The sequence below is a fragment of the Corticium candelabrum genome, chromosome 1 (genome assembly GCF_963422355.1).
Source record: "Corticium candelabrum chromosome 1, ooCorCand1.1, whole genome shotgun sequence".
NCBI lineage: Eukaryota > Metazoa > Porifera > Homoscleromorpha > Homosclerophorida > Plakinidae > Corticium > Corticium candelabrum.
This window is the reverse complement of record NC_085085.1, coordinates 15,140,559-15,154,731: the sequence shown is the minus strand read 5'-3', so window position 1 is coordinate 15,154,731 and position 14,173 is coordinate 15,140,559. Positions and strand designations below refer to the sequence as shown.

Below are 14,173 nucleotides of genomic sequence, written 5' to 3'. Positions count from 1 at the left end.
ATAACACATAACATGCGCCAAGCGTAAATCCAATACGGGACGTCGCTGATGATGTCATTATGAGTGTGCGTTGATTGGTCCACTGTTCGTATCGATTAGTTCAAACGCTTCGCGGCACACACTGAGCGTTTTGTTACTTCTCTACTTTTCTTTGTGACGTGCCGGACTATGGAAGAAATGGAGCACAATTCTACCAGCGCTAGCAGTAGGAGTCTTCTTCTTCACCGTTTTTTTGTCGGTTGTGACGACGGCGCTAGCGAAATATCGGAAAGAGGCAACAGGGAGACCCTCTTGGACACCTTTCTTTTGTTACATGACGAGTTGAACAGCGATGTGTCAAAAAGAGCAATCAAGGAAGCCTCTTCGTTCACTCGTAAATGTAAATTCACACATAGAAATCAGACTAGAACATGATATTTACAATATGTACGCTCGAGCGTCGCGTCTTGCGTGGGAGTAGCACGCGTCGCGTTTCCATGCGCCGTAAACGTCGCTGCATGAATTCTTGAACTGACCACTCGCGCTTCGAATTTCTACTGGCAGAACTTTGCCAGAACCCCAGCTTGCTCGTGCTTCGCGTCGACCCATTTGTACGACGCGACGCTCAAGCGTTCGCATATTGTAAATCCAGCTTTAGATTTGAATATTCGACGTTAGGGAATAAAGGAAGTCACATCCTCACGCGCGGCGCGAGCGCACACACGCGCGCGCGCACGGACACACACACACACACACACACACACACACACACACACACACACACACACACACACGGTCTGTTTCAGCAAGTCTGTTGGTGAAACTAGAACAGCTACGTCGTTACATGTAGTGGATTTGTATTTTAATTAAGAAATATTTTAATTAATTAATAATTTTCTAACAGTTTTTAAATATTAAGTCAAACGTTAAAGCTAGCATGCAACACAAATATTAAAAACACATTAGGCAAATATTTGTTTAGTTTCTTGAGTAAACCTTCATTTAGATGACGCTGTGGCCAAGCAACTGCATGATCTTTGCCTTTCGAAGAATGACTTTGATGTTGTAAGGACTATTGGCCGAGGACAGTTTGGAGAGGTTCATGTGGTACGGGAAAAACACACCAGCGATGTGTATGCCATGAAAACTCTCAGAAAATCCGACATGTTGGCTCAAGAAAATGTAAGCAAAAATAATGTAAAATACAAAATATCGTGTATTATGTTATGTGTCACCTCTTTGTTTAGACGGCATTTTTTGAAGAAGAACGAGACATCATGGCTAATGTTCATAGTGAATGGATCACAGCTCTTCATTATGGATTTCAGGACTCTGAGTTTCTCTATTTAGTGATGGAGTATCATCCAGGTGGAGATCTTCTCACTTTGTTGTCCAAATATGATGAGATATTTGAAGAGAAAGTGGCTAAGTTTTACCTTTCTGAGATGGCGATGGCAATTGACTGTCTTCACTCCTCTGGATATGTCCACAGAGACATCAAGCCAGACAATGTGTTGATCAGTGCGTCAGGACACATCAAGCTTGCCGACTTTGGATCATCTGCTCACCTTAGTCTGAACTCACGAAGTGTTACGTCCAAAATGCCTGTGGGCACACCGGATTATATTTCTCCTGAAGTCTTGTCTTGCATCAACGGATCTGGTCGCTCATATGGTGTCAAGTGTGATTGGTGGTCTTTTGGCATTTGTGGGTATGAGATGTTGTTTGGCCAAACACCATTTACAGATGACAGCATAGCAATCACATACAATAATATTGTTAATCACAAAGTGAGTTTTTGTTGTATGACATTATATTGTAAGCATTTGTCTGTCAGTATGTTTGTTGTTTGTTTGTTTAGCTGTTTGTTTGTCTGTTTAGCTGTTTGTTTGTCTGTTTGTATTTTTGTTTCCCAGGTTACCTGTTAGTGTTTTAGATACATTTTTAATTGATGCTTTACAGAGCACGTTAAAATTTCCTGAAGTCTGTGAGGAGGATGTGTCTGACGCCGCAAAAGATCTCATCAGGAATTTACTTTGTGATGAGGATGAGAGACTTGATGTAGCAAGGATTCGTTCACACTCGTTCTTTGCAGAAATAAACTTTGAGACTCTTCTCAACAGTAAGAATCACATAAGAATCAGTTCAACACATTGGAATGATTTTGCATGTACATGTGTAGTCAATAGTCAATACTCAAAGTAGAGACATTCTATCCAATATAACTGTGTATGAATCACATGACAATGGAATGCATGGCTAATGTACTGGGTGACAGTACAAGTTTGTCGTCAATTGAAGTCTTAGTCGTGTCCTTGTTTGTCAACAATGTTAATCATACTGCTTCAGAGTCATTGGTCTGCCCATCTATTTGCTTATTTTGTATTACTGATTTTAAAAGTATTTTAAAGGTAATTTGCAATTCTATATAACATGTGAGCTACAATTAGATCTGAACAGTATTCCTTTGTTTCTCTACTGAGTAATTGCTTTCTGATGTTGTAGCTATTCCTCCATATGTACCCACAATCAAGAGTATTGACGACACTTCAAACTTTGAAGAGTTGGAGTCAAAAGGACCAGACCCAGGACGTTTGATAGAGCAGAAAATGAGAATCGAGGCGAATCGGGGATTCTCTGGAAAAGATTTGCCATTTGTTGGGTTTACATTCTCTAGGACTCTTTCAAATCTGGGAAGCGATGAATTAAACAAGATTAATGAATGCAATGCAGTACAGAAAGGTTTGCTCTACTTTGTGTTTGCTAGCACTAGACATACAGTACGTAAGTAAAAATTACTTTAATTAAATTTTAAAAAATTAGAATAATATAACAAGCAATTTTGCAGTTATGTTTAGGATGGTTATTTTGATGCATACATTTATTGGTATATGTCTACTTGATATTTCAAATGATATCATCTTTATAGATAACCAATAAAGTGAAATAATTAGGCTGAAAATTAGTTACCGGTTGAGCATGTGTATGTAATGAATGTATCTGTACTGAATGATAATAAGATAATGTTAGATATGTTATTAGATTACACTATAGATTTATACTCTTTCATCTCACTATGTTGTTGATGTAGAAGAAGTCAAGTTTGAATCAGCGGAACAACATGAACTTCAAGCTCAAGTCGCTGCACTACATAAAGAACTAGAAGAGAAGTCTGGCCTTCTAGAGGCAACTAGAAGAGAGAAGAATGTTGTGGAAAAGGAAAGGGCACTGTTTGAGGCTGATGTGAAGGAGCTAACTCGACGTTTGAACAGAGAACAAGCAGACTGGCACAAATCTGATGAGAAAGCAATGAAGTTGGTGGATGATGTAAGACAGCAAAACAAGCAGTTGATGGAACTGAAAGAGGATGAAGCAAAGTAAGTATAAGCTACAGTACTGAATTTATGTCAGCGGCACAGTTGCCTTGAGTCACCAATACTTTACTATTGAATATAATGTTGAAGTCATGCATGTACAACTAATTGTGCATTCTTGCTTGATTACACCATTTTGCACATATGCAGATAGCATAGTGTGTTAACCCCACAGTGGAAGGAACACGCAATTAGCAGTAATAGTGGACAAGATGTGTCTGTTGTCTAATCATGATGTTATATGTAAGACGGACAGTATCTCATTGCTTATGTTGGTTTTTCTCTATTTCTAAATGTCTTGGGATTAATTGCCAACTTATTTTAATAACTTTTAGAGCAGCTTTAGAAGAGCAGAAACAGATTGCTATTCAACTTGAGATGGATCTGGAAGCTACCATGAAACGATGCTGCTGTCTGAAATCTGAACTTTCCACTAGTCAGAAGGTACTAGGAAATCAAGTCAGTATTAGTTGCTTTTGTGTGCTAGCTTGACTCTAATTACCTAGAACCAAGAGAAGATCAAGAGCAAAGCTGCTCATGTTTATGCAAAGTACAAAAAGGTAAACAAAATTAGGTTTAACACAGATGGTTCTAGTTTAAGAGGTTATGTGGTGTGTGACTTTTGTGTTTGCTGTGCAGTTGAAGGAGGAAAGCACAAAGAGTGGTGGCCAGCTAGAAGCTGAATTAAAGGAACTTAGAAAGGTTGGTAAGATATAATTGGTTTCTTCGAACAGAAGTTTGACCGAAAGTTTATCTATTATGCTTAGGGGAAAACAGAGTCAGAGACAAAGATTTTGGAATTGCAGTCAAAAGTTGTCACTGTAAAAACTCGTTTGTTTGTCTGTCTGTTTGTTTGTTTGTTGGTCTTCCTCCTTGTCCATATTAGTTTGTCTATTTGAATGCATGTTTGTTAACAATTTTTCATTCGTCTCTAAGCTCAATGTCTTTTTATTTAGATGACATCAGATCTTAACCTTGCCGTTGAACGTCGCTCGTCAACTGAAAAGTTAAAGTCAAAGCTGCAAAAGCAACTAAGCGCATACCAAGATTCTAGTCAAGCTAGCAGCTCGCTGTTGAGCAAAGAAGTACAACAGGCTGTCAATCAGCAGCAATTACTGGAGAAAGAGCTACATGAATTGAGAGATGAGTCGGAGAGAAAGGTGAGATGGAGAGAGCTAACTAAAACTTATTGTGTGCATAGTTGGACTGTATTGCATGAAGAGTTTAATTAGCCAACACAGTGCCTGTGTTTAAGTTATGCATACAGTACACAGTGCTCAAAATTAGTTTTCAAAGTTAGTTGGCCGTATGGCCGGTAATGCCAGAAGTTAGCCGGTCATTCAAATTTTTTACTGGTCATCTAATTTAATTAGCAATCAAAAACCAAGAAACAAGAGTCAGTTGAATACACATATTACTAAGGAAGAAGGCATTAGTTTACAACATGAAAGCATCTAAAATTGCAGTAACTAACAAAACATAGCAAACCATGAACTGCTTTCCTTTATAATGTTACAGTTTTACATCAAATTAAGCAATTTACTCTAACACCACACTATAAGCATATTTGTTTGAACATAACTAGTTACTACAGATCTGAGATGCTATTCTGACATCATGCAAGTTGTGCTAGTGCATGTGACGATGCAAGTTGTGGTAGCGTGACGATGCAAGTTGTGGTACTGTGACCGTATTTCACTCATCATTCAAGATCCAAGAGTCCCAATCATCCAGAGATACCGACTGCTCTGCCTCACATATTGTTTCAGTTGCCTCATTGATCGCTGAAGTGTCTTGTTGTTGATGGATGGTCTCGCTGCTGCTGCTGCTGCATTCAATTTTTCTTTTTTGGGGATGACTTTCATGACGAGTTCTTGAACAGTCTGACCACCATAACTGTACAGCAGCGCTTGAATCAAAATTTTCAAGTTCAGTTTCCTCACTTAACTGATTGTATCATAATTCACTAGAGATGTTATGGCATTCATAGTAACACAACAATAGCTAAACGGTCCTTTCACGAGACTTAGATAAACATGCAGGGCTGTTCCTCTCGCAGACATGATTGAGGCCTGACAAATAAGGTAAAAGTTGGGCGGTGCTAAATGATGTACATAGCTAACATATAAGCTCACATAGCTATGTAGACTAGCTATACACTTAATTGGCTGTTCATAGAGCTGGGATAGCTCTTCTCATCACTAATTAATGACCTACAAAAGTTGACCAGTAATTAGCAATTATCACAGGTCATTATCCAAATATGATCGGCCATTGCCTGATGACCAGCAGTAATTTTGAGCACTGGTACATGCAAACTATAACAGTACTAAGAGAAAATACATTACAGCTAAAGGAATGACAGCTTTACTAAATGAAAAATGGAAATTCCTTCAAATCACCATTCTAGTGTGTGCCAGAGCTTCTTTGATTGTTGTATTTCAAGGCACCATTAATTAATTACTTTTTGTATTTACACCATATGTCGATTATTTTATTATAAAATTTTACTTATTTATTTCAGACAACTTCCAGCAACTTTCAAATTAAGAGATATAAGGAAAAGCTGGCACTTGTTGAGGTATTTGGTTTACTGATCATTTCTTGTATACACTGATTATATTCTTTTCATACAGGAATCTCAGAAATCTGCCGAAAAACAACTTCAGACATTGAGAGAACAAGCAGAGGTAATCGATTTACAGTTGTAGCCTGCATGATGCCAGGTTTGCAAAGATTGTGTAACCAATGGGAAATGGTCACATAATGTAGTCTAAACTAATAGATTAGTTTGATACATCAAGTGACTTCAACATTTAGAAATTGGTTTATTTTTCTGTATCACAGAAAGTTGATGAGTTGAAGCCTCAGCTTACAAGGAAAACTCAGGAGTGTGCTGATCTGTGGGAGGCAAACAAAGCTCTAACTGCAGCTTTAGTTGACCATGAGAAAGAAATACGTTGTCTTCGAGAAACTAATGTTGATCTAAAAGCTGTGCTTGAAAACAGAAAATCTCAACTGGAGACATACATGGAAGTGAGTTTTGTACAGTGTGCAATTTTATTTGGACAATAAAGTTTGTGTGTGTGTAGACCATCAGTGTACTAAAGGAAAGGTGTACTGCACTGGAGACTCAAGTAGAGGACCTTGAAGTGGCTATGGATGGGTTCGATGAGAAGGAAGAAAACTTGGTCAAAACAAGGTATTTGGAAACTATAGTACACATAACTATAGTGGCTAGGTTGTTTTTTGTGTAGTTTATAGTCTAACTCTTATTTTTCTGTTGGGTTTAATTCTGTCTGTCTGTCTGTCTGCCTGTTTGTCTGCTGTTTGTGTTTGTCTGTTTGAGTATTTGTCTTTTGTTTGTCTGTCTGTTTTTGTCTGTAGGTATGTTTGTATGAAACGAGAATGAAAAACATTGTCTGTTCTGCATGTAGATAATTAATGTGATTGGCAAGTAATTCATAAAAATTGAAACACCACATTATGAGTAGGCAAAGTCAGTTAATTGATATTGCAATGAGGTGGTTTTAAAGCTTTTTTAGAGCTGAAACAATGCTGACTTGTCTACTTGCAATGAGGTGGTTTTAATTTTTGTCTTTTTGTCCACCTGGTTATTGATTTGCAAGTGTTCTAAGCTAAGCAATAACATAAAGGCTTAACTGCCTTGTTGGTTGTTAGTGAGTCTCTCAAGAGTGAAGTCGACAGTCTCACACAGCAGCTTGCGGCATCTAAACAACAGCACAACTATGAAAAATTGGCACGACAAAAGGCAGAAGAAAGAGTATCAAAGGCAGGTGAACTGCTAAAAGAAGCAGAGGAAGCTCACAATGAGGACATCTCTAATCTTCAAGAGCAAGCAGCCAAAATGCGACTGGAAATAGAAAAATTATCAGACCAACTGAAAGAAGCTGAAAGAGCACATGCTTTGAGTGAGGTCAATGTGAAATGCTTGGAGGATCGACTGGAAGCGGAAGACAAAGAGCAGCAACAACAACGTCGTCAAATTTCAAAGTTAAATCGTGAGATTGGATTTATAAAAGCCACAAATATGAAATTGCATCGAGAATTGGAGTCAGTTCGACAAGAGATTGAGGGTGTCAGTACAGAGAGAGACAATGTGATGACACAGTTGAGTGCATTGTCTGTCAGCCACAATGATGAGAAAATTAGAATGGAAACAACACAAGCTCAGCAAGCAAAACTGATTAGCCTTCTGCAGTCAGATAGCTCAGCAACAAAGCCTTCTTGGAAGAAAAAGGTTTGGAAAATGGATTGGTCCATTAATAATGTAACAGACAGACATACGAACAGATGCCAGATGCCAAGCAGATTTATTAGATGTCATAAAATCTTTTATAAAGCTTAAGACAGTATATAATTATAATTTATTTAATCTCTAATTTGGTACCCATTAACCAATTACATAATTCAAAGTGCTCATCTGCTGTGTTTTCGCAGATGGCAGCAACCCAGGCAGGCAAAAAAATGTTTAAGCGTTCTCGTGACCCTCAAACTCAGACGAAAGAATGGAAGCAGCTTCAGGAAGCAGTGAGACAAAATGATCTACAAATGAGTGAAGAGAAACCACCGTCTGAGGGCCAGGCACTTGCGTCTCAAACAGAGACAATAGGAGACACAAATAATGGTTGTGACTCATCACATAGCATTTATAATATCTAGATCAAGCTTAGTGAATTTCTATTTCTTATGGCTGTAGTTATAAGTTTTGAGTCTATGGAAATGATATCAACCAAGAAAGCAAATCCGGCTGTTAGCAGTATTGTCCTTAATGCTTTACAGCAATCACCAGGGAATCAATCAAGTCCTAGGGCCACTCTCATCTCTACAAACCAAAGCTTGTCAGTAGCTGGAAAGCAAGAGACCAAGCCAGCATCGCAGATGAAAGAAAGAATGCATCATAACATACCTCACAGGTGTTGTCATTGTTCTATTGTTGAAGGAGGGATCTGATTGGTGGTCGTGTGTTTGTTAGGTTTTCAACATGTCGAGCAATGAGAACCATGAAGTGCTCATTGTGTCGCTCTACTGTGCATTTTGGAAAACATGTGGCTAAATGCACTCGTAAACCATTGCAGTATTTGTTGGAAGAGAGATATCTTAACTGATATTGATTTAGATTGCAAGGTGATATGTCACACCAAATGTGCACCGTCGCTGCCTGCTACTTGTGGTCTTCCTTCAGCTCTTGTTGATCACTATGTCACAGAGTCTTTGAAACCGGTCGAGTTGTCACCGTCAGTGACCTCTCAGTCTTGCTGGTCTGCCTGTAGTTCACGGAAGGGTAAAATGCAGGGCTGGCTCAAATTGCTGAGGTTGGTTGAGCTACAGGTGTGATGGAATTTGTGGATTTATGAAGGGGTTGTGAAATGTAGGTTCAGGTATAAAGGGATGAAGTGTGGATGGGAACAACAATGGGCTGTGTTGAGTGACAAGTCATTGATTCTACAAAACAAGGAAGATGCTGAAAACTGTAAGTAGTTTATTAGCACGTGTACACACACACACACACACACACACACACACACACACACACACACACACACACACACACACACACACACACAGGGTCTGGTGCGGTTGCTTTCAAGTCGTTCTGTTGCTGCTTGTACGATAAACGGACAACTAAAGACTGGATGAGCATGGCACTACTCAGTACTTAGTGATTACTTATCTCTTATCTACGCTGGCTAGAATTTCTGTCTCCTTGCGAATTGTGTAGTCATGTGAGCGACACAGTCATGTCTCTGCGAATGTGTAACTTCTATGTGTAATTACACAGCACTCGGGCGTCGACGTCCATAAATTGCTTTTACTTCCTATCCAGTGACAGCAAGAATCAAACGTCTTCACACTGGAACGTCCGTTGTTTCTATGGCCACTGACTACCCAGTGAGCGCACTCTACACGTCTCTGGGCCGACCTCTAGCTAGCATGAGACGACAAAACACGAGCATAAGAACACAAACAACAGCTTGGGCAGACAGGGCAAACAGGGTGATTGATCAACACCAGTAATTAATTAAGTTACGTCTAGGCTGTCGCCGACGCCCCGAGTGCTGTGTAAGTACACATAGAAGTTACACATTTGCAGAGACATGACTGCATCGCTCACATGACAACACAATTTGCAAGAAGACAAAGAGAAGGAAATTCCAGCCAGTGTAGATAAGAGATAAGTAACCATTATTTATATTTAGTACTGAGTAGTGCCATACTCATCCGGTCTTTAGTTGTCTGTTTATGTTACAAGCGACAACACAACGACTTCAAAGCAACCGCTCTAGACCCTATTTTTGCTGAAGGACATGTATGACGCAGAAAAAGGGTCTGGCTATGCGAGACTACACACACACACACACACACACACACACACACACACACACACACACACACACACACACTGCACACTAAGGCGTAATAGCTATAACAATGACAACAAAACAAGTATGTACAAGTGCAAATGCAGCTCACTGTAATACTTACGTACTTGCTGAAATGCGTGGAAAATTTCACGCATATTGAATAGAGAATGATACAACTTCCATGACTGCATCAGCCGACACTAATGATGCAACTTTCCTGTCGGATTATTTATATAGAATAAGGCAACTTTCATGAAGGACACCGTCATGTTAGCACATTCTAAGTTTATTGTATAGATTGTATGTGCTGATGAATGCATTTAGCAATAAATAATATTTGGGTAATGTAACTATGGACTTTTATGTAGGTGATGGTGGAGATCGTGAGATCTTAAATCTGACTAATGCAACATTACAGTCGACTGTTGCTTGTTTGGATCTACCTGATGCGGCTAAAACTGACATTCCTTTTGTTTTTGCCATTCATCTGCCACAACCAATGCATTGCTGGCCGACACAGATTGTTTACTGTTTATCCAATGAGAAACAGCAATGGATACAGTCACTCAAACAGATTCTGAAGACTGCGAAAGTAAACCAAGTCAGTGCTGCATCAACAGGACAATAATATGTAGTCGTTTCTTGAGCATAAGATGTTAGTTTTTTGCATTGTTATTTGTCGTCGTACATTTGTACAGTATTGGTAATGCTGTGTCTTTAGATTAGTGTATTGTACTCGGGTTATAGCATGTTTGCTAATGTGAATAGGCATTTCGCACGCTAATGGGTGTGGTACAATAACGCGCGCTAATTGCTAAATGCATGTTAATTTGCCTCGGAACTTCCATGCCATTGGTAAGAAATTCAAGGGTATCTGGTTATACAAGTATGCTGTCGAGTTATATGCAGTACACTCATACTTCACATACCAGATGACTAACCATGAATATTGTTTGCTAACCTAATTCTAACTGGGTTTTTAAAAATTGGCAGACAGGAGTTCAAATTTCAATAATGCCATAGCCCCAGACTGTCACAGCCATGTGTACCAGTGGAAGTTTTTATATAATATTATATGAATTCAAACTAGCTATATGTATACATTTAGAACCAAAATGAAGAGTGTAGAAATACTACCAATGTAATAAATCTAAATTTGGTGACAAACATTCATTAACTTTTTAAAAATTTAATATGGAGGCATTGTTGTTTAGCTAGGCTTGTGGTCAGTGTTCACTAGGAATTAGGCATCGAGCCAGTTTACATCATCTTGCAGATGTACAGTGACTTTGATTTAGCACTCGCTTAATTAATTATCACTGATTAACAAGAATGACATTTGTAATGTTTTTTGCACTGTATATCTTATGTAATTAATTACTGTTTAGACTTGTCTCAAGTTTGTTGCTACCTTGGAACACTCTTACGCGCTTGACATAAATTGCTGTCTTCCATTCAATGACAACATTATGTTACTTGGAGCTGGAGAAGGCTTCTTTGTATTGCACACTCAGTCAATGCCTAAGTCTGGTCGGATGGTAAGGAAAGCAACCCAGTCTTCCAGAGCATTACAGCAAATGCCGGGAATTGGAAGTGTACAACAAATGGAAACAATTCCAACTACTGACTTAATCGTAATGATAACAGGTAATTGACAGTAATTAAATAACAATTGTGTCTAGACAGATAATGTAGTTTGGAGTGGAGGTTATGGAGTTCAAAGTACTTTTCAAGTCTGTTAGACATGCATCTTTACTTACATCGGAAGAGATGGAGTTACAAATGTTTTCTGTTTTAGTTGCATCAGTTTCATACGCTACAATTGAATTATTGAATTGTTATAATAAAATGATTATAAACAGTGAGATTTGGCATTTGCAAATTTGCTGTTCCAAAATTCTTTTTAACTGTAAGTAAGGATAGCATTTAATTAACTGATATCTACTTGCATCTAGCTTTGTACCAGCTAGACCCTCTAGTGCTATGAGACAGACTAAATGTATAGTTTTAAGTATACTTTGTTAAATGAGACTGCATGATGCCAAATTGTAAAACAGTAAGTAAAATATAAGGCATTGTGAGCTGAGAGCACTGAACTCATAGAAACTTCTAAGTGTGAGATTGCATACATGGTTTCAATGATTGAATGTATGCTTATAATGCTACACTATCATACATAGTGAACTAAATCTAATCTAGTTGATTCTATAGATTGTTTGTTTAGGCAATAAAGGTGCTTTAGTCAGTGTGCATATGAACGATATCAAATCATCAGTCTGTGGTTCTGGAAGTCCTCCTCCTGCCATATCTTTCAACAAAGTGAACGACTCAAACAGCTGCAGTCTGTTTTGCTCTGGCAAAGTTTGACACTTTTAGAAAAAAAATTTTGAGTGTTGTCACTATAATGTCATTCTGTATGTAATCAGGTTGATGGAAAGATCTACCTATTGGCTGTCCTCCTCGGCAAAATTCGTCTGCTGACATACTTAGAGGATAAGGATAAGTTTTGTTTGCTTAAGGTATGTTTTACTTTTAAACGTAGAATTAAAAAGCCATGTAGCCCATAAACTGCAATATTGACTATAATCATGACAATATTAATCAACGTATGTTTACCTTGCAGTAATATACAATCGTTGTTTTTCTGACTTCATCTTGGAGTGCTATATATGATGTGTTACTATTAGAACATTTAGGATTACAATTATATTGAAGCTGAGATGTACTATTAATGCTTAGTTACAGGTAACTAAGTTATGGCTGTCAAGCATGATTATCCAATTTATAAAAAATTAGCAATACTTTTAATTTTATTGCAGCTACTGTACAGTAAAGATTTTATTGGCTGCTTATGACCATTTCACTTTTTAGGACTTCAACTGTGGTAAGCATGTTGTTGGAGCTGTCTCATTCACTGGAACAGTCTTTATCGTGACGACTGAAAAGTACTGCATACTCAATCCAAAGACTTTGCACATTGAAGGTAATTTTAAATTGGATTGACTTCAATACTTGTTGATATTGTGCTTTATTATGGCCTATTATAATGTGTAGACTTTGCGGCCAGTGTGTTGTCTGCTACTGTGTCTGAAAGTAACTTTCCTGTTACTGCACTGGCTGTTTCTACAGTATCTGAAGCTGTTTTGTCTGATGGCAGTTTAGATATTTTACTCTGCTTTTCTGGTAATTTAATTGATGTTAGTTTATAACTGTTCTTATGATTTTTATGTGTTACCTGCGTAGAATCCGGCATTTTTGTTGATCAACATGGAAAGAGAACAAAGCAAAACACCCTTATATGGTCTAAGATGCCGATCGCATTTGGTAAGTGTGTGTGTGTGTGTGTGTGTGTGTGTGTGTGTGTGTGTGTGTGTGTGTGTGTGTGTGTGTTGTGCGTGTTTGTGTGTGTGTGTGTGTGTGTGTGTGTGTGTGTGTGTGTGCGTGTGCGTGTGTGGTAAAGTCTAACCCTTGAATTTGTTGATTTGAATTAGTCTGTTTATTTGAAGAGTTTTAATTAACTATGTAAAGTATTAGTGTTTATGCATATGGTTTAAGTTAACATGGGTATTAACAAACACTTGTGTTTGTTTTTTAGCATACAGAGCACCACATCTTTTTATAAGCTATCTTAATTCTGCCGAAGTGATCAATTTGAAAGCACAAAAGAAGTTAGATGACAATGGGTCTTTTTCAGTTCTATTTTTCTTTATGAATTTTGTTTTTAGACGCATTCCTCTTAACATAGAAATCACGAGACCTCGTTTACTCTCGTCTTCTACAAGCGTGACTGACAATGAGCACCTCTTTATTGGCTCAACATCTCCTGACCAGACAGACATATTTGAATATCAACCCAGTGTAGACAATGTTAAGATGAGTGACTTGTCATCAGCAAGCAGAGTCATGTCTCCAAAGAGAGCTCGTCCACTTGATTGCTTCACACCACTAGCAGTAGTGAATGGGCCAAAACATGACACACGACTTACTCACATGAAAGAAGAGGTTGGAGATGCTGCTTGTCTTATTTCATCTGCACCGGTTGCTGAACTTTCAGAAAAGTTAGCAGTCAATATATCTGATGTTCTTTCTGACTCGCTTATGTCTGCAGCAAGTGATACACCTAGTCCTAAGAGATTCAGAGAGTCACAGATGGGCATGTCATGAACAATTGGTAGTGATAGTGATTTTATTCTTGTGCGTGTGAGTCTGTGTATGGGTTGGTGCAGCAAAAGTATGATATGAACACAATGGGAGTTCTAATGCTTTTAATTCTAATTTTATGATGGACTTGCAAATCAACAATCTGAGATGTCGTCTTTATGCGTTCGGACGACATGATAGCTGTCAGTTGTTTTAGACATGTACTTACAGACCTAAGCAAATACAGCATTGTTTGCACTTCCGCTTCTAATTAGTTATTCTTAGTCACGTGAC

At 38.3% G+C, this 14,173-nt stretch overlaps 1 protein-coding gene across 1 annotated transcript; it reads left to right on the top strand.

Moving 5' to 3' along the window:
* The first annotated feature begins 80 nt into the window (after positions 1-80).
* Positions 81-14,137, top strand: LOC134184314 (citron Rho-interacting kinase-like). The gene is made up of 30 exons (XM_062651978.1): positions 81-379; positions 986-1,161; positions 1,227-1,769; positions 1,942-2,101; positions 2,485-2,721; positions 3,071-3,356; positions 3,689-3,797; positions 3,860-3,913; positions 3,993-4,055; positions 4,121-4,174; positions 4,310-4,513; positions 5,878-5,934; positions 5,990-6,043; positions 6,201-6,389; positions 6,446-6,555; positions 7,035-7,614; positions 7,815-8,001; positions 8,074-8,290; positions 8,350-8,438; positions 8,494-8,689; positions 8,750-8,847; positions 10,108-10,340; positions 11,128-11,386; positions 11,964-12,100; positions 12,166-12,258; positions 12,611-12,722; positions 12,794-12,922; positions 12,983-13,063; positions 13,335-13,407; positions 13,465-14,137. The coding sequence occupies exons 1-30, from the start codon at positions 169-171 to the stop codon at positions 13,901-13,903; spliced, it is 5,430 nt and encodes a 1,809-aa protein (XP_062507962.1). The 5' UTR covers positions 81-168; the 3' UTR covers positions 13,904-14,137.
* The last annotated feature ends 36 nt before the right edge of the window (positions 14,138-14,173 follow it).

Excerpts from the sequence above, each read along its gene's own strand:
- LOC134184314 (XM_062651978.1), top strand. The coding sequence starts at position 169 with ATGGAAGAAATGGAGCACAATTCTACCAGCGCTAGCAGTAGGAGTCTT. Across the intron at positions 3,357-3,688 it reads CTGAAAGAGGATGAAGCAAA|AGCAGCTTTAGAAGAGCAGA; the intron begins GTAAGTATAAGC and ends AATAACTTTTAG. Across the intron at positions 4,514-5,877 it reads GAGATGAGTCGGAGAGAAAG|ACAACTTCCAGCAACTTTCA; the intron begins GTGAGATGGAGA and ends TATTTATTTCAG.